General features: G+C 34.8%; 1 protein-coding gene across 2 annotated transcripts in view; it reads left to right on the top strand.

Moving 5' to 3' along the window:
• Positions 1–26,471, top strand: part of LOC145249765 (centrosomal protein of 112 kDa-like) — a 777,157-nt gene that overhangs the window by 602,238 nt on the left and 148,448 nt on the right. For both annotated transcript variants that reach the window (XM_080111687.1, XM_080111688.1), the window contains 2 exons: positions 3,050–3,142; positions 22,774–22,833. In XM_080111687.1, the coding sequence (XP_079967813.1) occupies positions 3,050–3,142; positions 22,774–22,833 (153 nt within the window). The remainder of the gene's footprint in view (positions 1–3,049; positions 3,143–22,773; positions 22,834–26,471) is intronic.

The raw sequence follows: 26,471 nt of genomic DNA, 5'->3' as shown, positions 1-26,471 counted from the left end.
GCCGTTGTCACTGATTTCTCATTGGCATTGGCCATTGATGTTTCCTGGAGTTTAGATGACAAAATGCCTCCCCAAAGTCCCAGATTTGAACTGCACACTTCCAATGGAGATTTGGTCAGTACACTCTCACCTCGGTCTTTCCATCCTCTCTGACCCTTCACAACTAGTTGGTGTGGTACCAGTCGATGTCATCTACACCAGTTTTCTTTTTTATTATTATTACTATTATTATTATGATAAGGGTGCTTGTGCAGTGTACACACGTGTATTTTAAATATTATTTTTAAGTTAAATTGAATTTTGGGTTTGTTTTACTATACACATAGATTCGAAAATGTTGTCAAAACAACAAATATATACCAAATAAATGTTATCAAAGGCAAGATAAGTTACTTTTCTACCTAACTGGATATGTTTTTAGGGTTTTGTATTATTATACACAGATTCGAAAAAGTGGTCAAAAATCAAATATATACCAAATAAATGTTATCAAAGGCAAGATAAGTTACTTTTTTACCTATCTTGAAAGGTTTTTAGTGTTTTTACTCACTTTAAAACGTGTAATCGCTTCGAAAATCGTACAATGCTTATCGATATATTTTTAAAATAAAAATTTCGGTATGTTTGGTAGAAAAGTAACTTATCTTGCCTTTGATAACATTTATTTGTTACATATTTGTTTTTTGACAACTTTTTCGAATCTACGTGTATAGTAAAACAAACCCATGTAAATTATTTACAGTTAAAATGTCATAAAAACAAAAAATTGAAATCTTAATTCAATTCAAAGAAATAAATTACGCCTGATGCTAAAATATTGATAATTCCCCGATCGTAAAAAAAATTAATTAATAAATAAATGAATAAAAAAACTGCCGTGAAAAATGCTTACTTTAAGATATTTGAAAATACTCAGTGAAAAGTTTTGTTTATTATTAATAGAACGGACTGAAAAATATATAAAAATTGTTTGCTTTGCAGTAAAAAAATAAATAAATAAATAAAATGAAATATTTGACTTTCTCTGATAAAAATAAAAGTTCAAACACGAATACACTTATGATATTTTGATTAAAATTATCCCAAATGTGCAATTATAATAATTATTATCCGAATGGAGAATTGTTCTTTTTCTTTAGAACATACATGCACAATCGGTAACACATATTGGAGCCATATTTTTTCATGCCAGTTAGCATGACCACGTGGTTGAATACCAGAAGCTGTCTATACCCACAACTTAATCAGGAAGTGACGTTACGCTGTCATATGCATCGGCCTTCTTTCTCGGTAGCCACAGCTGGACTCCCAAGCATCTTTGCCATTCTTAGAGCAGTGCTAGAGCTATTGCTTCGTGGTGTTGCAGTGTGTAGCATGACCAAACGAACGCAGTTTCCTCTTTAAAAAAGCTTGGTTAATGGGGATGATCCTGCATTGTGTCTAGATTTGTGTACTAGAGACAAAATGGTGCCAACAAAGCTGCAGAATTCAGCAGAGGCAGTATAGTTCAAACACTATCAGCCTTTTGAGATCTGCAGTTCTGATTGGCTAAAGGGATGAGGCAGAAAGGAATGATACAAAACTGAAGAAAGGTACTTATGCATTAGAATGTATTAGGTTGACGCGAAAGTTATTACGGAATTTTTAATTTTGATTTCAAATAAGTTTTCGTTATAACACATTTACTTTATGCATCATTTTAAAGAGCGTTTTGCGCTCTATCTAATCGTTTGAATTACAATCGTTATAAAACAATTTTGTCTTTTCAGAAAATTGAATATAAGATGGAAAAAAGGCTAATTGCACCATTTTCTTTTTCAATTCAAGCTAGGCCAAAAAAACTGCTGAAACAGCTTGCGATGTCAACGAAGCATTTGGTCCAAGAACCACCACTGAATGCACAACATAATAATGGTTTAAGAAATTTTGTGGTGGCAACGAGAGTCTTGAAGATGATGAGTATAGTAGTCGACCATCAGATGTTGACAACGATTAATTAAAAGCCTTAGTCGAAGCCAATCCATGCACAACTGTTTGAGAAACTGCTTCTGAATACGACGATTTCCAACTACTTGAGAGAGATTGAAAAGAAAAAAATACTTGATAAATGGGTGCTTCACTGATTGAAGAAGTTATGAAGTGTCATCTTCCCTTCTTTTACACAACAAGAACGCCCCGGTTCTTGACCAGATTGTGACTTGCAATCAAAAGTGAGTTCTTTATGACAATCGCCCATGCTCAGCTCAGTGGTTAGCTGCCAATGAAGCGAGAGAAGAAGGTCATGCTGACTGTTTGGTGGTTTGCGACCGGTCTCACCCATTATAGTTTTGTGAATGCAGATGAAAACGAGTACTGTAAATGAATGGATGAAATGCTTCAGAAACTTCGACAACAACACTCAGAAAAAGTGGCTTTACTGGAAACCAAACATATCAAAGATTGATGAAAGTTTGTCGAACTTATGAAAAGAAAGGAATGCAGTTTTGGGAAAGAGTAATCTGGACACTCACCTAAAAATTGGAAAGAAAGCTAGACAGCATGTACAACCATATGCTACAAACAGTGTTAAATATATCTTGACAAGATCATAGCACAAAGCAGCAACTTTATGGCAACCTGCCTGCCATACCTACTACCATCAAGGAATGACCTTTATGATTTGCCGGTCACTGCCAGATGAGCAAGCAAGAGCTGGTGCAAAATGTATTGCTGCAGATTCCACAGCGACCAAGCATAGGACGACCTAGATCCACATACATCCATCAAATTACACATGACACCAACTGTGATCCTGAAGATCTGAAGCAGTTGATGGAAGACAGGGAAATCTGGAGAGAGAGGCACACATTAGTCCGGGGAAAGAGACCGACTAGATATATACTCTGGCTCGATGAAACGAAACTTGAACTATTCCAAAGAATCACAGCTTTGATATGTGACGATTGGTTGCAGAGGTGTTGGTTGCGATTAACAACATTCATTCTCAGTTGTTGTACCGCATTCATTATTTGTTATTCATGATGTAAGTGTTGTCGATTTCATGTTGCAGATGGCTGATACTCTGTCCGACCAGGAACAATACATTAAACAACTGCTGCAAGATGTCGAGAATGCTGAGACGGAACGACAGAGACAAATCAAGGTCAGTTAATTTTTAAATTCTAATAATGTGTTGGTTACACACACAAAAAAAATTCATGCACTCTGCCATAAATGTGATACACCCTTTAAATGCTAATGTACCCATCCTCTCTTGGGTGTCACGCAAGGACCCCTCATCGTCTTTGTGTTACATGAAAAGGGATGTCCCCTTTTCATGTAAGTAAAAAAAAAAGAATTAGTCAAATGAAAATGATATCAGATAAAACGAGAATCGAACCCTACAGATAAGTTTTAAAGAAGAATAGGTTTTAAATGGAATGTCCAGTTAAATTGTTAATTCTTTTAAAATATTTTATAAATAACATTTGGCTGGAAAATCTATTTACATTCTTAGGAAGAATGCATAATAAAAATATCGGTTAGAGAATTAACAAGTAGGTTAAATTCCTTTGTAAAACAAAGAGAATGGGAAATTTCCTGGTCGTCAAAAATGGTTTCAAAATGGGAAAATCGCGCATTTTTGAAACACGTGAGTTGTGGTCTCGTTTGCCAGACATGCGGGTGACGTCATGGCAGAAATGATTTCTCAATATAGGAAAGGGTTCGAAGAGTTAACAAGGAGAAGCAGATAGAGACCAGAGAACCAGACAGGGTCATAGAACTTTGGAAGCAAGGTTAGAAGAAGAATCATGTAAGACTTCAATCCCTTGATGCAAAGCCATTGACCGATCACATCATATGGTATAATAAACAGAATCATCATCTTTTTGTATCTGCGTCTTCGAGTTATGTTTTCAACAGAAAAGGTATTGTCCATTTATATTATAAGAACTTGTGAAAATCACCATCTCAAAAATAGGTAAGAAATATATGTGTCAATGTTTATAGAAACACTTCCATTCACAGAACTGTCAGACGTAAATGCCAAACGTACTATCTCTCTGTCTATCTATCAATATATCATAAATCTCCTCTCATTGAATTACATGCTCGGCTCTCCTGTATTAGCCTGTACCCTGTCTCTTTATATATAAGACTGTCTCTATCTCATAATATGTCTCTCTCTTGATATATATATGCAATATATCTGCACACAACATGAACACTCTAAGACTCTCTACTAAGATGAACAACAGCAAATATATAAAATCAGTCCTTTTTTTTAATAAGAACTATGCAACATTCGAAACTTTGGCTTGTGATGCCTGGTTCCCTGAGAGGCAGTCACATCAGATTCCTGGTATGCTGAAAACGAATAGCAAAGCTCACGCAGACAAGAAAGAAAAACAGATACTTGAAATTCTATTCTACTAGAGTTAATTTCAAAAAAAAAAATATTTACAAACTTTTTACTAATATATTGTTCAGTTCTTAACAAGTTTTAAAAGTCTCAAATCTTTAGTCTTCGCAGACAGCACTCAAACGGGTTGGAGGAGGAGTGTGGTCAGTCATTGGGAATGGCGAGATTCCAAGCAATTCTGTACCCCTTGAAATCAATCTGGAATCTGCTTAATTTTCGAGCGGGATTAGCATTATATAGTGGGGTGTGTGTGTCAGGGTATAAGTCCCCTAAGCCAATCAAATTACGCCACACATCTGAGGAAACCCCAAAGGCAAAATTGCGGGTGTGCAATTCAGCTATATCACTAGCTTTGCAATCTGGGACAAAAATCAGCATTTAATTCCCATGACCTTAAAGGTTAAACCTTGTCATTCAGAACCCCTGGTACTGGGTTCTACAGGCCAACAAGTACAATATCGTTTCTACATTGTTTGGCATTTCCTGTTATCTAACGCAAAATAACAATTATATCCCTGATTTTCAAACAATAAAGCAAAATATATTTACATATTTTAATTCAAGTCTATGTGATATCCGCTGTCGTCCGAGATTAATTAAACAATCTTAGCATAGTTACCCAACCCTCTTCAGATCCTTTGGAAGTCTGAACCTCCCCAATCGGGAGCCAAACACTCCCTTAGGTCAATTAGGTCACACTAACGGCTATTTTTTGTTTGAAAATAGAATAATGACCTCCATTTCACATTAAAAACACAACAAGTATATTTTCCAATATTGTACTGGTATTTTATTTCTTCAAATCAATAATCCCAAAGAAGTTTTTAAATAAAGATGAAACATTGATAAACATATAATTTTGGTTTGTGTCCTTTTCATCTTTCCACCACATTGGAATATTTTTCCATAATTTCATACATTGCACAATATATATATATATATATATATATATTAGATAATGGTGTTCCTTTCTTTTTTTAAAAAATTTTTGGTGATTTACTCGGCATATTGAACAATTCTTTCAGTATCAGCTGATAAATTGTGTATTGCGGCACCGTGCGATCTTGTATTGACCATTTCTCATGTGCTTTCTTTTCCAAGTCATCTAGCATGGGACGAAGAATAGGTGTTATATACTGCTATTATTTTTGAAGTACCAAATATGCGTATATGTTTCGTTGTTCTTATTTAGTGTTGACTGTTCGTATTAGTAAGAGTCTTAGTGTGTTCATGTGTGTGATCATGTTGGATGTTAGATATTATAGATATTCATTGTGAGTGTTCATATTGTCTTAGGATGTTCATGTCTGTGGAGATAGCATATTGGAGACATAAACAGGTATATATAAGAGACAGACATATAAAGAGAGAGAGAGAGACCCGCATGTAATTCAGGGAGAGGAGATTTATGAATATCTTGATAGAGAGACCGAGAGTGCGTTTGACATTTACGTTTGACAGTTGTACATTGCACATTGGATGTGTTCAAGTCCAACGTTAACAAATTTCTAATGAACCGCCCCCTTAAGTAAACACTTCATCAAATCTCCACACTAAGGTAATGTACTTGCAATAACCCTTATCCCTGAGTGGCTTCCGGGCCTTGATAAGTGGTGATCACTGTGTAAAAAAAAAAATATAATATAAACATGTTACCTTTCTTGTAATGATGAACACAGAAAGACGGCAGTTATAAAAAACATGATGATCATTTATTCTTCGACCAGTCGGACATGATTTTGTATTTCAGGGATTCAAAGTTTTACATGGTTATCTCTAACCCTCTCGCTTCCAGAGGGTGCCTTGACTCTAACCGAGAATCGGTCTGAACCTCTCTGCTTCTTTGATCTGATTCCCCCTCTAACTAACTTCGAACTCTTTCCTATATTGAGAAATCACATGTAAGTTTGGTCAACATGACCATAACTTACGTGTTATCAACATGCGCGATTTACACGTTTTTGAAATTATTTCTGACAACCAGGAAATTTCCCATTCTCTTTGTTGTTTTACAAAGGAATTTAACCTACTTGTCTAATTCTGTAACCCATATTTTATTACGCATTATTTCTAAGAATGTGAATAGTTTCCAGCCAAATTTGTATTTATTAAATATTTTAACAAAATCAAAAATTTACTGGACATTCCATTTATAATAACATTCTGTGTTTATTTTAACTTATGATTGGAATTCTCAATTCCAAGTCTAGCTTCGCAAGTTCGAATCCTTGTCTATCCTTTTTCATATTTACATTTAACTAATTCCCTATTTTTTTACTTACATGAAAAGGGGACAGCCCTTATCATATAACATAAGGACGTGACAACTTGGAAAAGAATATAAAATCAAACAAAGAAAGCCTTTTCTGAAATGCTAATAATGATGACGATCACATAATCGAAAGTGCTCAAGAAATGGCCGAGACAGGATTGCTCGGTGCTACAATACATAATTTCCCAGCTGAGACTAAAAGAATTGCTTGTCAAGTGGAGAAAATCACCAGAAAAAAAAAGAGAAAATTCTGTCATATTTAATCAGACACACTTGAATTATGACTTGCAGCCTAAATAAATACATGCACACACACACACACACACACACACACACACACACACACACACACACACACACATATATAGTATAATGCTGAATGTGTGCGTGTGTGTGGTCACGAATAGGCTCCTATATGGTTGACTATTTTAAAAAACTGCTTACATATAATGATAGAAGATGTATTGAGACACAGGAATGGGTATGTTTGATCTGGCATAATGATGATTCATTAAAATTGTGGGGTCTGGTCCACAAAGTATGGAAATAAAAAATTTAAAAATTAAAATAAAAACGTTTACAAGTGTTTTTGATATTGATGTACATAAGAATACTTTGATAAGTATGTTTTAACTTAAATAGAGATGGTATAATAAAATTGTGGGGTCTGCGTTCGTGCCTGGCCTCCATAGAATGGAAATAGGCACAAACTTTATTAAAGACTTTTCATATCTATCTGCATAATTATACTTTGATAATTATGTTTCAGTTTGAAGAAATATGGTATAATAAAATTATGGGGTGTTCGTTCGCACCTGACCTCCATAGAATGGAAATATGTCACAAAGTTTAACAAGTTTATATATATATAATTACTAGTAGGCCGCCTGGCATTGCCCGGTCATAAAGTACACATAAATATTATATTTTAATTAATGCAGAATTCTTATTTATTATAGACGGAAATACCGTAGGTATTAAACATAACGTCCAATTTGTATAATTATTCATCGGACTACTGTTCTCATCTTGAGTGTGATTTTCACAACGTTTCGGTCGATATAACCTCCGACCTTCTTCAGGTGTATCTTGTTGAACTCGGGAATGTTTCTGCTGAACTCGGGAATTTGGACGGAATTTCAAGCGGAACCCTTTATTTACTTCACAGAGGTAGCATGCTCTTGTTCCGTCAGCCATAACTGGATAATGGTCTTAAGTAATTTGTAAATAATTCGTATAATAATATAAAGAAAGGAATCATCCGTTGCTTACAATACCAAGCAAAAGCAATATGTAGTAACATCAGGGCATATAAAGAGGGGATGGACAGTTTAAGAGAAAACCTCCACCGAAACAACTATCCAGAGAGCATGACATCAGCTCCAAGAAATCTGGACCAAACACAAAAGGACACGACTCAGAAATTCACCACAGTTTGTATATCATATATGAAAGGCTTGTCTGAAAAACTTCAACGGATATGTAATTCATATTACATCAGGATAGTATTCAAGAGTGATTCGACTCTCTGGAAACAGCTTGTGAGAGTCAATCCCTCTAAAGAGAAAAAAATCATGACTAAGAACTGTGTATATGAAATCCCATGTAAATGTGGAAAACTATGCAATGGTGAAACGTGTTGTCCTTTGAAAGTACGGTTAAAAAAACATCGAAAAGCCGTAGTATGTGGAGAGACTGAAAAGTCAGGTATAACTGACCATATCTGGAAAGAAAAGGGAAGCCATTTACCATTATGGGACAAAGTAAAAATTATAGACAGAGAGGAACGGTGGAGAGTAAGACGACTGAAAGAATCAGTACATATGCTGGGGAATAACCAACTGCTAAGTAGACCTATTGTAGAATTCAATACGATATTGTTGGAACCAGTTATTATAAACAATAGATAATACATACAAGTAATAAAAAAAATAAAAACATTAATATATACAAGTAATAAGTAAAAACATTAATATATACAAGTAATAAGTAAAAACATTAATATATACAAGTAATAAATAAAAACATTAATATATACAAGTAATAAGTATAGAGATAGATATACATTAATATATAGTAATAATTAGTTATAAAATGGTGATATTTACAACTAGAAATACAAAAGTAGGTTTAAGGCTTCTAAAATTCGTACTAGAATTGTCCACAAGGACCCGTGTCGCAGTGGTTAGAGTACTGGGAAAAATCAATTGTAAAAGTAATATTCTCCTGAAGGTTGAAGGTTCAATCCTCAGTGTGGGCGACCAAAAAATACAGTTGCAAATTACTTAGGATTGCTGACGGAACAAGAGCATGCTACCTCTGTGAAGTAAATAAAGGGTTCCGCTTGAAGTTCCGTCCAAATTCCCGAGTTCGACAGAAACATTTCCGTGTTCGACAAGATACACCTGAAGAAGGTCAGAGGTTATATAAACCGAAACGTTGTGAAAATCACACTCAAGATGAGAACAGTAGTCCGATGAATAATTATACAAGTAACCAATCCCCATCTCCAAAATTCAGAAATGTTCAATTTCTTTAAAAAATGAAGTAAAAAAAAAAAAATGGAAAGAAACCAGGAATTGTTTTTTCTAAGCAGTTCACTTCTTGTAAGTAAAAAAAAAATACTCGAGCTGCGATCGAAACCAAAACCTAAAGACAATGAGTCAAGTACGATAACCATTAGACCAGCTTGACATGATCTTTTAAAAGTGGTTTCAAACCTACTTATTCTTAACATAAGTAATATGGTATCTGGACGATTCATGAACCAGTTGACAAACAGACAAAAATCACATAACCTCCCCCACACACACCAATTGTTCCAATTTGACCCCTTCACAGCTTTTGATTGACAAGTCTTGCAGTTTTGCACTTTTAAACTGAGATGAACATATCTCAACGACAACAAAAATTTATTGATCAAAATAAGAACCATCAGAATCAACACACTTTTGCAAACGCAAAACAAGTTTATTTATGCCAGTAACGTAAAAATCATGTGTTCTGGTGGCGATGAAGTAGCTGAAGACATTTTTGATATTGCTTAGATTTTTTAAGCATTTCTCATGCAGAAAGTTGTTGAGATGCTTGAAAAAGTTGTAGTCGGTAGGTGAGAGGTCTGGAGAATATGGTGGATGAGGCAGAGTTTTGAAGCTCAATTTGTTTAACTTCTGCAGGGTCGGTTTAGCAATGTGCAGTTGGGCATTGTGGAGGAGAATTGGGCCTTTTCTGTTGACTAATGCTGAGTGTTGTCTAAGTTTCTGATGCATTTTATCCATTTGCTGACAGCACTTCACCGCCATAATGGTTTTGCCTGCGTTCAAAAAATCTGTAATGGGTGAGACTGGTCACAGACTACCAAACAGTCAGCATGACTTTCTTTTGGTGCAACTCTGACTTGAAGAAGTGCCACAGAGCTTCATCAGTATCTAACCACCAAGTTGAGCATCGTCAGCAATTGTCGTAAAGAACCCACTTTTCATTGCAAGTCACAACCCAGTAGAGAAATGAGTCGTTCTTGTTGCATAAAAGGGAAGTTTCTTTTGGTTGTGGTTCAATTTGTGAGGCACCCATTTATCAAGTTTTTTGTCTTTCCAATCTTTCTCAAGTGGTTGGAGATCGTTGTATATGTTATGTCAAATTCAGAAGCAAGTTCTCGAACAGTTGTGCATGGATTGGCTTCATTTAAGACTCTTAATTAATCATTGTACACATCCGATGATCAATTACTATGCTCATCATCTGTCGCCGCTAGTAGATTTCTTAAACCAGCATTGTGCTGTGCATTCAGCAGTGGTTTCTGGGCCAAAAGTTTTGTTAATATTGTGAGCTGTTTCAGCAGCTTTTCAGCCTAGCTTAAATTGAAATATGAAAATTGTGCGAATTTGCTTTTTTTCAATCGTGTATTCAACGTTCTGAAAAGAAAACAATTGTTTAAAAACGATTGTAATTTAGTTTTTAAGCCTTTGTAATATATAAAACAAAAATAACTTTATGTTTCAAGTCTCTTGTTGGAAAACTCTTTTGTTGTAAATCAATTAATTCTTTGTAATTACTGCATTAATTTGCTTCTAAGAATTGACGTTAATTTTAATATGAATGCTGGGATCATCAATTGTTTACCATAATTAAACTGTTTGGGTTTAAAAACAAAAAAAACAAAAAATACGTATTGCATCTCACAGCTCTCCAGCAGTGTTAATCAAATACCACTCAAAGGAGTTCTTTAACGACTCTTGGTCCAAAGGGTTCATCTTTGGCTTCTGAAAACTTTCCTTGGTATTGTATTAAATTTTTAAATCCAAATCTGATTGGTTTCCCTCGTATAAACATCTTACATGAATGACGTTCAAAATAAAAAAATAAAAACATTTGCTCGTCAATACTCAAGTGTTCAGAAAATAATCCAAACTAGATCAACTTTTGATTTGTGATGTCAGATAGAGGACGTAACTTAGCCTATTTATCATCAGCTGGTAGATTATTATCACGTACGTGTATGGAAGATTTGATTTTACGAAACCAATTTCTTGACATCAATTTTCGCGCAAAAGCACTGTCCAATTCAGCATCATTTGACAAGTACATACTAAATTGAGGAGATGTGTTATAGGCAGAAAATGTCCTTATTATAAAAAAGTCGCATAAATCACTTTTATTCATGCTGAAAGTAGCATCATTATTTTGTGTAGTAAAATAATTGGTTTTCAAGGAAAAGAGTGTCCACTTCTTCAGCAAAAAATAGTTTGTAAATATTTAACTCACTTTTATCTACAAGATCACTAAATTCCCCAACAATAATGAAGTCATCTTCATGATCATGACAGTCATCCTTTAAAAATTGTATCCCATCTCATCCTTTCATCTTGTTTTAACCAGACGCTGACATCGGTTCATCAACGACATCCTCATCGTCCAACGTGTCATCTTGTCTGTGAACTTATAATGTGCCAATGACATCTTATGGAAGGTTGATCTTGCCTGCCAGACCAGTTGTTATCACCTTCTTCGTCAGATGCAAAGAGATCGTTTGTGGGTGGTAGTAAAATTGTCCATGCAATCAGTTGCTTCAATAGCGTTTTCTAACGTAGTGAAAGTATTTCTGTTCATTTTTCTAGCTCTAAAAATTTATGTAAACAAGATAATGGGTTAAAAATAAAACTCTGACTTTATTACTTAAAGTCTGTTTAGTAATCATCGTTTGTCTGAATTGTGCTACTGTTTATGATAGCCATTACAGTTACACACCAGGTATTAGATTGATGCAAAAATTTTTGACATTCAACTGCAAAAGATCATAACGTCTTTCATAATAAACTTTATTAATCGAAATAAGAACCATTAGAATCGACACATTTTTTCCAACGAGAAACAAGTTTAATTATTCCATTAGCATAGAAATTCAGCATTTTTTGCGCAGGAAGCTGTTGAGATGCTTAAAAAAGTGATAATCAGTGGGCAAGAGGTCCGGTGAATATGGTGGATGAGGCTGAGTCTCGTAGCCCAATTTGTCCAGCTTCTACAGGGTCAGTTTAGCAACCTGTGGGCGAGTGTTGTCTTGGTGGAGAATTGGTCCCTTCATATTGACCAATCTCGGGCACATAAGTTGGAGATTCTGGTGCATTTCGTCAATTTGGTGGCAGTACTTCTCTGCCGTAATCGTTTCATCCGGATTCAAGAAGTTGTGATGGATGAGACTGGCCGCAGGCCACAAAACAGTCACCATAACCTTTTTTTGGTGCAATTTTGACTTTGGGAAGTGTTGTGGAGCTTCTCTGGCATCTAACCACTGTGCCAAACATCACCGGTTGTCACAGAGGATCCACTTGTCAGCACAATCCGCTCGAGAAATGGGTTGTTTTTGTTGCACAGAAGGAGCATAGAAGACACCTCAAAACAACGATTTTTTTTATTGTCGTTCAATTCATGCCGCACTCATTTATCCAACTTTTTTTGACTTCCCTATTTGCTTTAAATGGCGAACAACTGTTCAACAGTAACTTCTCGTAGTTTTGCGAGGATCGGCTTCAATTAAGGCTTTCAAATGTTTGTTATCAACCACAGTCGACTGGCAGTAACCATCTTCATCTTCGATGCTCTCATCACCATTGCGAAATATCTTGAACCACTGTTGTGCCACACGTTCATTAGTGGTTCCTGAGCCAAACGCATGATTGATATCATGAGCTGTCTCAGCAGCTTTTCGGCCTAGTTTGAACTGGAACAAGAAAATCGTTCGGATTTGAATTTTGTCCAAGCCTGCAAAAATGAATGAAGAGATTCAGAACTGTAACGCATAACACGATTCGATAAAGCGAGAAACGCGCTTCAAAATGATGTATAACATGGCTATATATATATATATATATATATATATATATATATATCAATGAATTAAATCAGAAATCATATATAAAAGTAACATGTGCGAAAACATATATAAAAGTAACATGTGTGAAAACATATATAAAAGTAACATGTGTGAAAACATATATAAAAGTAACATGTGTGAAAACATATGTAAAAGTAACATGTGTGAAAACATGTAAAAGTAACATGTGTGAAATCATATATAAAAGTAACATGTGTGAAATCATATATAAAAGTAACATGTATGAAATCATATATAAAAGTAACATGTGTGAAAACATATATAAAAGTAACATGTGTGAAGTCATATATAAAAGTAACATGTGTGAAAACATATAAAAGTAACATGTGTGAAAACATATAAAAGTAACATGTGTGAAAACATATAAAAGTAACATGTGTGAAAACATATAAAAGTAACATGTGTGAAAACATATATAAAAGTAACATGTGTGAAAACATATATAAAAGTAACATGTGTGAAAACATATATAAAAGTAACATGTGTGAAATCATATATAAAAGTAACATGTGTGAAAACATATATAAAAGTAACATGTGTGAAAACATATGTAAAAGTAACATGTGTGAAATCATATATAAAAGTAACATGTGTGAAATCATATATAAAAGTAAAATGTGTGAAAACATATATAAAAGTAACATGTGTGAAAACATATATAAAAGTAACATGTGTGAAAACATATATAAAAGTAACATGTGTGAAAACATATATAAAAGTAACATGTGTGAAAGAATATATAAAAGTAACATGTGTGAAAGAATATATAAAAGTAACATGTGTGAAAACATATATAAAAGTAACATATGTGAAATCATATATAAAAGTAACATATGTGAAATCATATAAAAGTAACATGTGTTAAATCATATATATAAGTAACATGTGTGAAATCATATATAAAAGTAACATGTGTGAAATCATATATAAAAGTAACATGTGTGAAAACATATATAAAAGTAACGTGTGAAAACATATATAAAAGTAACATGTGTGAAACGGTATTGTTTTTGCACCAAAAATATAATTCAGTTATAGAATGTACGTAAAATACAACTTATAATTTTAAAATCAAGAGTGTAAACCATAACTATTCGTTTATAAATTCCAACTTATTTTATTTTCTCTATATCTATTCTTCAGATAGTCCAATGTTCCCATTTGGGAACATCTAAAAACAATATTTCCCAGAACCATACAGGTGGTAAATAACCATTGATATAACTACAAGCATGTTCAATCTATTCAAAGCACCAACATCTAAAAAAATAAAAAAAGTAATAAATAAATTCAAGTACCTGTTATTACTAGGGCCCAATCCCCACTTACCTGAAAATCTAACATTTTGAGCAAATTGAGCACCTCTAGCAAAGAATCAAAAATATTCAGTGGTAAAAATGATGCCTTTCGATATTTTGTTACCTCTAATGTCATTGTTAACCAATAAAACACTTTACGTGATTCTTAGTAAACAAGTCGTAGATCGTTTAAATAATTTTCCCAAAAGGGAACATCGGCTTTAAATGGATTAATATCTCTCTCTCTCTCTATATATATATATATATATATATATAAATAAAATAAACTAATTTTATCTTCCACCAGACTATCCATTCACGTGTAATCACCTTTTTCTTCACCATATTCCCTCTGCTTCACTTTTTTGTTATCAAGTAAGATCTTTGACTTACTTGTTTCATCAAATACTTTTGCATGCAAAATCCGATCCCGCATTTTGCTAATTCCTACCCTTTGATGAGAAGGAAAGTATTTCTTCGAAACTCCGCGGATTAAGGACTATCCACTTATCTAGTGTTTCCTTTTCAGATTAAATATGTTTTTAACTCATTTCAAAGTGTTTTTTAACATGTTTTATTAACTGTTTGCTCATATATATATATATATATATATATATATATATATATATATATATATATATATAATTTGAGGTTGCTATTTTTCAGAGGTAAGGTAACCAGTGAAATATAACGAGATTGATACAAGAGTGCTTAATACCGAAGTAGAGCAAGTTACACTTTCAATTTGTCTTTAAATAAGCAGTAATGTGTTGCTGCTGCACAGTCATGAGTATGTTTCGATCTTCTAGTATTTAGTAACTAGAGACCTTTTCAGGCAACAACTCTCATATTAAAAAGCGGAATTCTTAATTGTTGTCTGAAGAGGTCTCTAGTTACTAAATACTGGAAGACCGAAACATGCTCATGACTGTGTAGCAACACATTACTGCTTATGTAGAGACAAATTGAAAGTATATATAATGTGCACAACGCTTTATAGAATCTGGTTTTCAAAACAGAATCTGTGATAAAACATTAGTAAAAGCTGAAAGGAAGTAAAAAAAAAAAAAAACATTGTAAAAATAATGACGAGTGTTAAAATAGTTTTTAAAAAAAGTAGAAAGAAATGATTTTGTTTTTTTTTTTGGTTTTTCATCAGAAAAGAATATATCAAATGATCAGTTCAATCCAAACGACATAAAAAAAAAGAATATACAGTATCAAAAGACTAGTTTCAGGATGGCGGCCAGTGGAGTGACGAAATAAATGATACTTAAAGTTAACGAGCCCCCTCCCCCCTCTTACACCCCCTCACGATAAAAATGTTAAATGGAAACAACAGAGGCGAAATATTAAGTATGTAATGATGAACGTTCAATGTATTTAAACAACTTCAAAGTCATCAATAAGTTGTCTTTTTTTAATTCGATCATTTTTTTGTTGTATTTTTTCCAAGTTGATTTCTACATTTGCGGCAATCGAACCAGGTTTATGGGTGGAAATGAGGGGTGCGTCGTCTCTACATGATCACATCCGCGATGAAAACCCACTTAAGCAAAAGGTGATATGCACAGCCTATTCTAATGCACCAGGATTCTTTTTTAATATTACTAACACGCTGCCCGGTGTTGCTTTGGTCATAAAATACGCATAAATGTTATATTTTAATTAATGCAAATTTCTAATTTATTATGAATGGAAATACCGTACGTATTAAATGTAACGTTAAATTCCTTTAAAAAAAAAAACAAAAAAAAAAAAAACCGGAAAGAAATTGAGACATGTGCATGCGAGTATTAGGCTTCTAAATTGTTTACTTCTTGTAAGTACAAAACAAAAAAAAAAAAAAATACTTGCGCTGAGATCGAAACCAAGATCTAAAGACAGTGAGTCAAATACGATAATCATTAGATCAGCTTAACATGATCTTTAAAAGGTGCTTGCAAGCGTACTTATTCTTAACAAATGTAATTTGTCATCTGAACGATTCACGCATGCGCATTTGTGAAACAGCTGACAAACATAAAAATCCGATGACCCTCCACATAACATTGTTTCAATTTTTACCCCTTAGTCCTTTTTCCAGATAAAAACTGATTAAAACCTTTTCCACATGCCTGAATACAATAAATATAAAATTTCAAGTCTGTAAATAAAAAATCGTCGAGTATATAGGTTGAGAATTGTCCTCACACACCCATTCTCACTTTTATAGATAGATTATTTGTACTCACTGTAAACAGTCTGCGGTGTTCTCTGGGGTGTAGGTGACAATAAGTCTCCCCAGATTTCCAGTACTTTCCACCTTTTCCAATAACCTTTACAAATGAATTTGCTTTATCGCAACAACCGTTTACCATTGATTTCTCACTGGCAACAATCATTGATCTTCCCTGAGATTTGGGTGGCAAAAAGCCTACCTAAGATTCCAGTCCTCTTCCCATTCACTCAGTGGAGGTCTGATTAGTGCTTTCTTTCTTTGGTCTTTCCATCCTCAATGACCCTTCATGACTATTCGGTGTGGTACCAATCGATGTAGATACATTTTTTGGACGGTGATCTGGGGGTTACTTTACAATTTTGCGGTTTCAGGTTATTATTTTCATTATCATCATTATTATTATTGTTGTTTTTATAAATACTACTACTACTACTACTACTACTACTACTACTACTATTAATAATAATAATAATAATAATAATAATAATAATATGTGGAGACCAAAAAGCAATGGGGGTGTGGTGGAAGAGCAAGGAGGGGGGTACTCCAATTGATATACAACAACGACGAAAAAAATCATCCCTTTGATATAAAAGCAATAAACTGGCGCAACTGAATCGTTGAGTTTTTTGGGGAGGAGGAGGGGGGGGCTTTTTGTGAAGAGGGGGGGGGGTGTAGATGTGCAACTTTTTGGACCGTTAGTCAAACGGCAGACGATGAACATAAATGCAAAGATTGAATGAGCAAAGAGAAAGATGAGATCATGACTGCTGCTGCTGATTGCTACACAGAAGAAGGAAAACACAGAACAAACAGTAAATATAAGTCACAGCCCTTCCCATCGTAAATGAGGAAGCAATATATATATATATATATATATCAAATGATAATAAATGCATTTAGCTTAACAGTTTGCTGCAGTTTCATAGATCATCAGAAGTTTTTGACTGAAATCAATAATATATGTGTGTGTGTGTGTACAGGGTTAAATGATACAATTATCGCCATAGAAAAGATGACAGGATTCCATTTCCGTTTGATGAAAACCGGTTTTCCTTTTTTGTTGCAGACCATCTACTAGTTGGCTAGTGGTATACAAACTCCAAGAGTGATAGGAGCCTTCTATCATGTCTGAAAGTGACACAATGTTAAACGAGCGAGATCGGTGATGCGCCGCTGTACAACTCATGCTCTCTACTGATCCAAGTTATGACAACAGGACCATTGCCAGCACCCTCGAAATGCATCACTGGATTGCCAGAAATAACAGGGACGTGCCCAGAGTTATAAAAATAAAATTTCCGGCCACGGTTATGGTCTTTGGTGGGGTTTCAAGTGAGGGCCACATCATGCCACCTCACATTTTCGAAGTCGGCTTCAAAATCAACACCAAAATGTACCTGAATGTGCTGATGAGTGTGGTGATCCCCTAGAGCAGTCAGGCTGACCCTGGTGTGGCCACAGGACTCGGTGCTGGCCCACAAGTCAAAAGAGATCCAGGCTTGGCTTCAGACGGAGTGCTACGACTTTGTATCCTTTTTTTCACTGACTCCTCCCCTCCTCTCTCGCCCTGAATCCGCTGGACTACTTCGTTTGGTCGAGAACATCACCAACATGACCTCCCACAACACCAAAGCCAGTCTAATCACTGGTATCTGCCACTTGTAGAAAAAGTATGCTTCCAGTTACCGACAATGACAGTTACTAATGAGAGTTTACACAAAGGCAAATTAAATAAACGCACAAATGCATAAAATATCACTTTACTAAAATTTCAAACAAAAGAATTGTTGAAGCAACTCTTAAAACCAACGGTGCAGCAAAAATCGATGTTGCACCTATGTGCATATATAAAAAACTGCAAAACTTGACGAAAGCTCTTATTGTTAAGCAACGATGCATGACAGAAAAGAATGGTAGAACATGCACTTGAGCGAACCATTTCTCGATGAATCTTTTGCATAACCAGGTAGAAATGGCAGAGCTGTTACAATCATTGTCAACCATAACTATTTCGATTTGTGAAATGTGAATACAAAAACATATTTGACCACACTAAACCTTTGAAATGAAATAAGTCGGTCACGTAAGCCTACATATGCATATTGTCAGATGAATAAGAAATGTACTTGCAATAACCCTTATCCCTGAGTGGCTTCCGGGCCTTGATAAGTGGTGATCACTGTGTAAAAAAAAAAAAAAGAACCAGACTTTAACATATAAATGTATATTTGTACATACGCATAAAAGCACTTTAAAGCGAGTTTCACTCACTGAGTTCTTATCTTTTTCAGTTTTGACCACTTAGTTATTTTCACTGGCTAAAAACCAAATTAAATTTGTTCCACAGGTCCAAATCCCCTGTATTTGAAGTTTCAAGTTGCAGACTAAAAATTGATAGACGAGTTTGATAGAGTCGTTCTTCAGATAGACAAACAAACAAGATCACTTGTACATATACACACAAACGATCAGATCAGAGATGCTCCATGGGGAAATATCTTTTCTCTTCCTGCTGAACAGTGTGCAAATTAGATCACTGAATGCTTCGAAATGGCAATTGAAGCACATGTTCCCATATGTAAGTTCTATAGCAAGCAATGGTTTACTTCTACTTGCGCAGCTGCCATTTCTCAAAGGCAGCATACATACCGCAGACTTATCTGACATAAATTCAGTACAAATAGACTAAAGTATATAGTAGTTAGAAGTAATTGTAAAAAGGAAATAGCCACAGCCAAGAAAGAATATACAAAAACCACCAGAAAAGGCATTGAAGCGCAGAAATTAGGAACTTGTGACTTCTGGAAAATCTATAACAGTGTAGTAAATAATGGGCAGTCAACAATACCTCCTCTATCCAGAAATCTTGAAGTTGTTCGTATGGTAATCGGCAAGGCTATATTACTTGCCCATTGGTTTGTCTCCAACTCTACTTTGAACCTAGCAAACCACTCCCTCCCAGGTTTTCTTCTGTGGACAGAAACCGCACTAGATGATCTGAAAATCAACTCTTATCAAGTACAAGATATCATAAAAAACCCAGACACCTCAAAAGGATGTGGACTTGATCTCATCCCAGCTGTACTATTAAAAAAAAATGCCCCAAACTCTTTAACAAATGCCTTAATTAATCTTGCTTTCCTGACTGTTGGAAAACTGATTCTGTAGTACAAGTTTACAAGAATTCTGCTGAAAGAACGAGCCCATTAAATTATCACCCCATTAACCTCCTCTTTCTTTTTGACAAAATGTTTGAGCCCATAATTAATCCAGCTCTAGTTAACCACTTCGCAGTTGCAAACTTTGTGTGTGACTAACAGTATGGATTAAGGCAAGCCCGTTATACTGCAGATATCCTGACTGTAATCTATGAACGTGTATACCATGTACTGAATAAAATAGAGGAGGCTAGGGCAGTAGCCCTAGATATATTTAAGGCCTTTGACAGGGTATGGCACAATCGTCTTCTTATGAAAATCAGATACTAAGGTATTACTGGACAAATACTTAACATGATTAAATCCTTCGTAAATAAGAGAAGAATCCAGGTTTTCCATGATGATAGTGCGTCAAAATAATGATATAAATTCGGATGACCGTCAGGGGGTGATCCTTGGGCCTTTATTATTCCTGATATTCTGAAATAACCTCCCTGATAAAATTGTCTATGAGACAGGTAAATTTGCTGACGATACCACGCTCTATAATATGTATGAGGAGAAAACAAATGAACACATATCCAAGGCAATGGCAGAAACCCTAGAGGAAGACCTCCAGTCTGTAGTGGAATGGGAACAAAAATGGATGGTAACATTCAATGCTGCCAAGATTAAACTTTTTTCCTTTAACAATTACAAGAAATCTTCTCAACCACTAATAGCCACAGCTAATGATACATTATCTGAAAATACTTCGTTCAAAATCCTCGGCTTAACGTTCATGAGGAATATGAGTTGGAACAGATACATTTAGGGCACTGCCAAGGCTGCTGCAAAGAAGATGGGCTCTCTATCATGCTTAAAAGTTACTTATGCCTGAGAGTATCCTGTACCTTTACAAGGCGACCATTCGCCCATGTATGGAGTACTGTTGTCATATTTGGGCTGGTGCATCTGCTACTAGTCTCTCCCTCTTAAACAGGGTTCAAAAGAGAGTCGTCAACCTAATACGTAACACATTATCAGCTAGGATTCAACCACTGTCCCATCGACGAAATGTTGCATCCCTCTGCTTGCTTTACAAGTATTTTAATGGTATATGCTCTGACGAACTAGAAGCCATTGTACACCCCCTCTATGTAAATACTCCCAACAAACAGCAAAATCCCACCCCTACACAGTAGACATCCCTAGATGTAAGAAAGCCTTCTACTATAATAGTTTCTTCCCTATGACTGCTAGACTTTGGAATTCCCTTCTGAGTTCCTGCTTCTCTGACTGTACAGACATGCAGAAGTTCAAGTCTAATGTAAACACATATTTTGCTGTTCAACTCCCTATATAGAATCCCTGAAAATTATGTCCCAGATAGTAGCCGCCTACATCAAAGTGGCACTGTGACTTGCTTGGGGTGGAAATGCAATATATATATATATATATATATATATATATATATATATATATATATATACACACACACATACACAATGCACATACTAATGTATATATATAGATATGCCTATATATATATATATATATATATATACCATGAATACATGCACACATTCATACCATAAATACGCTCACACGTGTGTGTTTATGTATGCGCGTTCATGTATTTATGGTATATATACATGTGTGTGTGCGTGTATTTATGGTATATACATACATACATACACACACGCACACTATAAATATATACACACGCCATAAATAAACACACACATAAAGACACACACGCACACATATATATATATATATATATATATATATACGCACACCTTTATATATAGCGAATTCCGAACCCACATCTAGTGCATCTGACATGATGTCAGTTTTTCTTCTGACACTCCGGTAGGAGAAACTCTGAATGTCTTCCTCTAAACCGCGAATATAACTAGAAATGTCTTCTAAGCAGACGAAGTGGTTGCACGGAGTTCGGTTGTGGGCGTGGAAGTAGAAAAATGTTTGACATAAAAATAACGCCGAGTGTTTTGTGTGTGTGTGTGTGTGTGTGTGTGTGTGTGTGTGTGTGTGTGTGTGTGTGTTTGGGTGGTGAGTGTTGCACGGTATACGGTGCCATCTACTAGCACCTGGGATTTGTCAATCACACAACGTTGGCACTGCATTATGGGACATGACAATTGAAAACCTCACACTTTCGACATTTACCCGTCAAAATTGAACAACTCTGCGAAAATGGTCTAAGTGGAAACCCGATTTCTATCGGGCAGACGTTACGGAAAAGCAACTTTTGTGAACTTTGGAAGACTGAAATTTTTCGATACTTTTAGAAAAGAAATCAACACTAAAATTAAAATGGCACTCGGTGGAGTGCCTTCTTTCACCATGGCACCGCTCGAAGTACTAATCTCATATTGTTATTTTGACAGCGTTTCATCGAATGTAAACCTAAACCTTCTTCATGTACATCTTTTCAAACTCAGGAACTTTTACAATATTTCGAACTAAACCCATTATTTAATCCATGGGATACATTGTTCCTTTTTCTGTCAACCATGACTCAGTAGAAATGTTTATTATTATGGTATTTTTAGTGATTTTTGTCTGTAATGATTTCTCAGTTCTTGTATCCCCTAAACGAAAATATCCCCGACCCACTCGACTAGCTGCTAAATCCAACCCCTTCACTGTATAGATACTGGAATTTTTTTTTTACTGTAATAGCTTCTTTTCATGGACCTTTTGTCTTTGAAATTGCTTCTCTGCTCCCTGTTTTCCCCCACGATACCGACTCCTCCTATAAATCTAAACCTCATCACAGTTGCCTCTTACACTTAGTAGCCTAATGCAAATGTAAAGGGATTGTGAAATAATTGATTCAGTTTTGCGGTTGAAATATTACGTTTGTAGGCGACAAGAGAAACGAGTTTTGATGAAAGGCAATACAACAGTGTAAAAATGTACAACATTCATAAGATGTGGAAAATCGTTGATAAGTTTAATGAAAATGGACACTTTTTTTTTTAATCGATATTAAAGAAATGGATCTATTTTTCTATTGCAGGAACTGGAATACAAATATGAGAAAGAAAAAAACAACTTGGAGATTCTTCATGAACAACAGGTAATTTTTTTAACACTCTTGTCCATTAAACCAATGAACAGTATGAATTGATATATATATATATATATATATATATATATATATATAATATTGAATAAAAGATGAGTAATAAAAGTTCTATCTAATTTTATTATATCATCAAAAGATCAAGGAAAAGTTAAGGGTGAAATTTAAGAAAAAATACCTCTTTAGGCCATGCCATTTTGATTTCCCCTCATATGTTGTACCTACTTTTAATTATTATTTACCATTTTATCCTATTCCTTCATTCTCATTTCATATCTAAATGTTATCAAGCCAGTTTTTTCTTCACATTTCGTATAATTCTGGCCAATCTCTTCTGATGAGAACGTTTAGCTTCGAAATGCTAGGTCCTAGAAAGTTTGTTTTTTTTCTTAAATTTCCCCTTAACTTTTCCTTATTGTTCTGATTACATAATAAAATTATATATAACTTCTATTCCTTATTTTTCATTTAATATTATTTCTTTGCTCTCCTTGATAATATTGAGCTTTTCTTATCATCTTGATAAGTTTTGCTTTGTTAAAGATTTACTCTTGGATAACATAATTATTTTATATATTTTTTTCTTTAAAGATACCAGGTTAATATGGCTAGATACACAAGTATTTACTTATTAACCGATGAAGTTATAAATTGCACAAACTTGGACTTCATCCGCACGTTAGTAAAAGACAATTTGTTAACTGGAAAAACTTTAAATATTTTGTTTTTCCATCGCACTGATGAAGTCAAAGTTGTGCAAATTATAATTTGATGAATAGTTATATTCTTATTTGCCAATGCGGGCGAGGTAGAGCTGAAACAATTGTATGCAATGTTGTGACCAATAAAAAAAAAAATTTCTGTAAATGAGTAAATACTTGTGTATCTATCCTCATTAACTTGGTATCGTTAAAGAAAATATTTATAGCTCTAGTATTGCACCATTGAGCTTTCTAAATAACAGTTGTGTTATTTATTCATATGTAATCTCTGTCCAAAGTAGTTGAATTATATATATATATATATATATATATATATATATATATATATATATTAAATTGTAATTCAATGAATTTCAAAAAACTCTCATTGAAATGAAATGAAGTGGTTGAGTTTCATATCAAAGAATTTTTATTATTCTAAGCAAGACAAAGAATGCTTTAGAAAATTAATCTCCTTAACCTATAGGGTTTCGATGTCTACCATCTCATCAGAGGAGAGAAAATATTAGCAAATACTTATAAAGGTATGCACTCTATTTGCTAAAGTCAGTGAGACATGGAAAGTCAAAGTCAAAATAATAAATTTTTTTGCTCTATCTTGCATATCGAGCAATTCTTGTTTAGATGGGATAACTTGTAGAATATTACTGCCAGTAATATTTTGTAAACCTTACAATCTCACGTTTCCATAACAACTGGTTGTTAAATAAAAAAGTATTCTGAAGTATATATATATATATATATATATATATATATATATATATATATATATATATATATATATATGAGAGAGAGAGAGAGAGAGAGAAAGAGAGAGAGAGAGAGAGAGAGAGAGGTTTGGGAGTTTTTCAACCTTTAAAACTATTTTCATTTTTTTATCCCAAGTTTCTCGTTGGAAAATTATTTTGCTAGTAACCTTTTGCATTGAAATCACTGTATTAGGTGCTTCCAAGCATTCACAGTAATCCTAATATTATTTTAGGGAACATTAGTTATTTACCATAAAACACTGTTTCGGGATTTAAAAACAGAACAGTATATTAAATCATTACTCTCTCATCAGTGTTTATCAAACACCACCTCCCTTAAAAAAAACAAGAACAGAGACGTTCCAGATATCGGATCTAGTTTCTTGCTTCAGACTAATTTTACTAACCTATTCATGTTATTAAAAAATGTCTTATAAACGCATTAATTTTTTTCCTCGTGGCATTCGTATTTAAAGTGTTTTTTTTTTTCTGGAAAGATCTCTAAATAACCTATAGTAAGTAAGGTTTTATGGTTTTACTCTTATGACTTACAAAGCACTACTTCCTCTTCCACCTTTGGTCCTTTTCATAAAAATAAATAAATAAAAAGGGACCTGCATTATGGATTTATATGGGTCTCTGATTAGTTGTTTGATCAATCTATACCATTCAACGAAACAGGTGCAAGACGTACTATACAACCAATAAAGTAATATGAAGGTTATATAAACATACTTGCGGTATTAGAATTGTTTATCAATGATAAATATAGTCTGAAAGTGCAAATCCATTTTTATTGAGCTTAAGTAAATGTGGCAATTTTTATAAAAATACCTTTCTTGAATATATGCATTAAAAGCATATATCTTTTACTATCAAGACATGCACACACACCCACCAATATATATATATATATATATATATATATATATATATATATATCGATTCAATAGTTGGTAGTTCGATCCCAGGCTTGAGATAGGTGTTAATCTGGCCACACTAAAGAGCTATGATACAGCAAAATAATGTCTATGGATGACGATGTAAGCCCCTCTTCCTGGATTAAACACTCTTGGTAGTGGTATTTCCTGCTATTATATCAGTGTAATGCAAACTCTTTGTAAACATGCACATAGAACGCTGTCAGAGTGGCAGCCAATTTTTATATAAAAAGCATTGTAGATTGTATACAGGATACGGAGGGTAGAACTACTGACTATTGACTGAATCTTTGTTAGTTCAATCCCGAGCTTGGTATGAATGCTGGTCCAGCAGATTGAAAAGCTGTGATACAACAAAACAGTGTCTGTAGTTGACCATGTGTATGCATGCGGAACGGTCTCTACCAACCAAACTGTCAATTTTTGGTCTACAGATTTGAAACAGGAAGCTGAAAATCCAATAGGAAGGTAAGGAGCTAGTAAATGAACCACATCCAGTCTACCTTAGCATCACACTCGACCGAACTCTCTCCTTCAAGACACACATAGACAAGCTCCGAAAGAAGATCGCGCCTCAAATTAACTTAGTCAACATACTGGCTAACTCGAGTTGGGGAGCAAACCCACACACGCTAAGGACAACATCATTAGCCCTATGTTACTTCACGGCTGAATATGGTGCTGCAGTATGGTCTCGCTCAGCCCATGCTCACCACATTGACGCAGATCTCCACAAAGCTTGCCGGATCATAACCGGAAACTTAAAAAGCACACCTCTACCAGCCCTATACCGATTAAGTGGCATACCACCACCTAAAGTCCGCCGGGATATAATTGCGAGAGTTGAGCGTACTAAACAACTCGAAGACCCCAGACACCCTCTCTATGGCTACTCGGAGGTGGCTAGACGACTTGTGTCCAGGCGAAGCTTTGCCACAGTGGAGGAACTACCGGACACTCCTACATCCTCTTACCGGCTGCAGATGTGGAGAGAGGTAGACCCTCAGTCTACATATATAGCACTGCCAGAGCCCAGTGAAACCTTACCACCTGTAACACATCTGTCCCGTTCGGAGTGGGTCACTCTGAATAGGGCAAGGGCAAAAGTTGCAAAAACTGGCGACAACCTCCTCATGTGGGGTTACTCTACAACTGCTGAATGCCCCTGTGGTGCCCAAGTTCAGACCATCGAGCACATTTTAACATTTTGCCCACTGGGG

This window comes from Euprymna scolopes, chromosome 28 (genome assembly GCF_053919585.1).
Source record: "Euprymna scolopes isolate OS-2025 chromosome 28, ASM5391958v1, whole genome shotgun sequence".
In the NCBI taxonomy this organism is placed as follows: domain Eukaryota; kingdom Metazoa; phylum Mollusca; class Cephalopoda; order Sepiida; family Sepiolidae; genus Euprymna; species Euprymna scolopes.
Note: the sequence above shows the minus strand (reverse complement) of the source record. Positions and strands in the feature narration are given on the sequence as shown.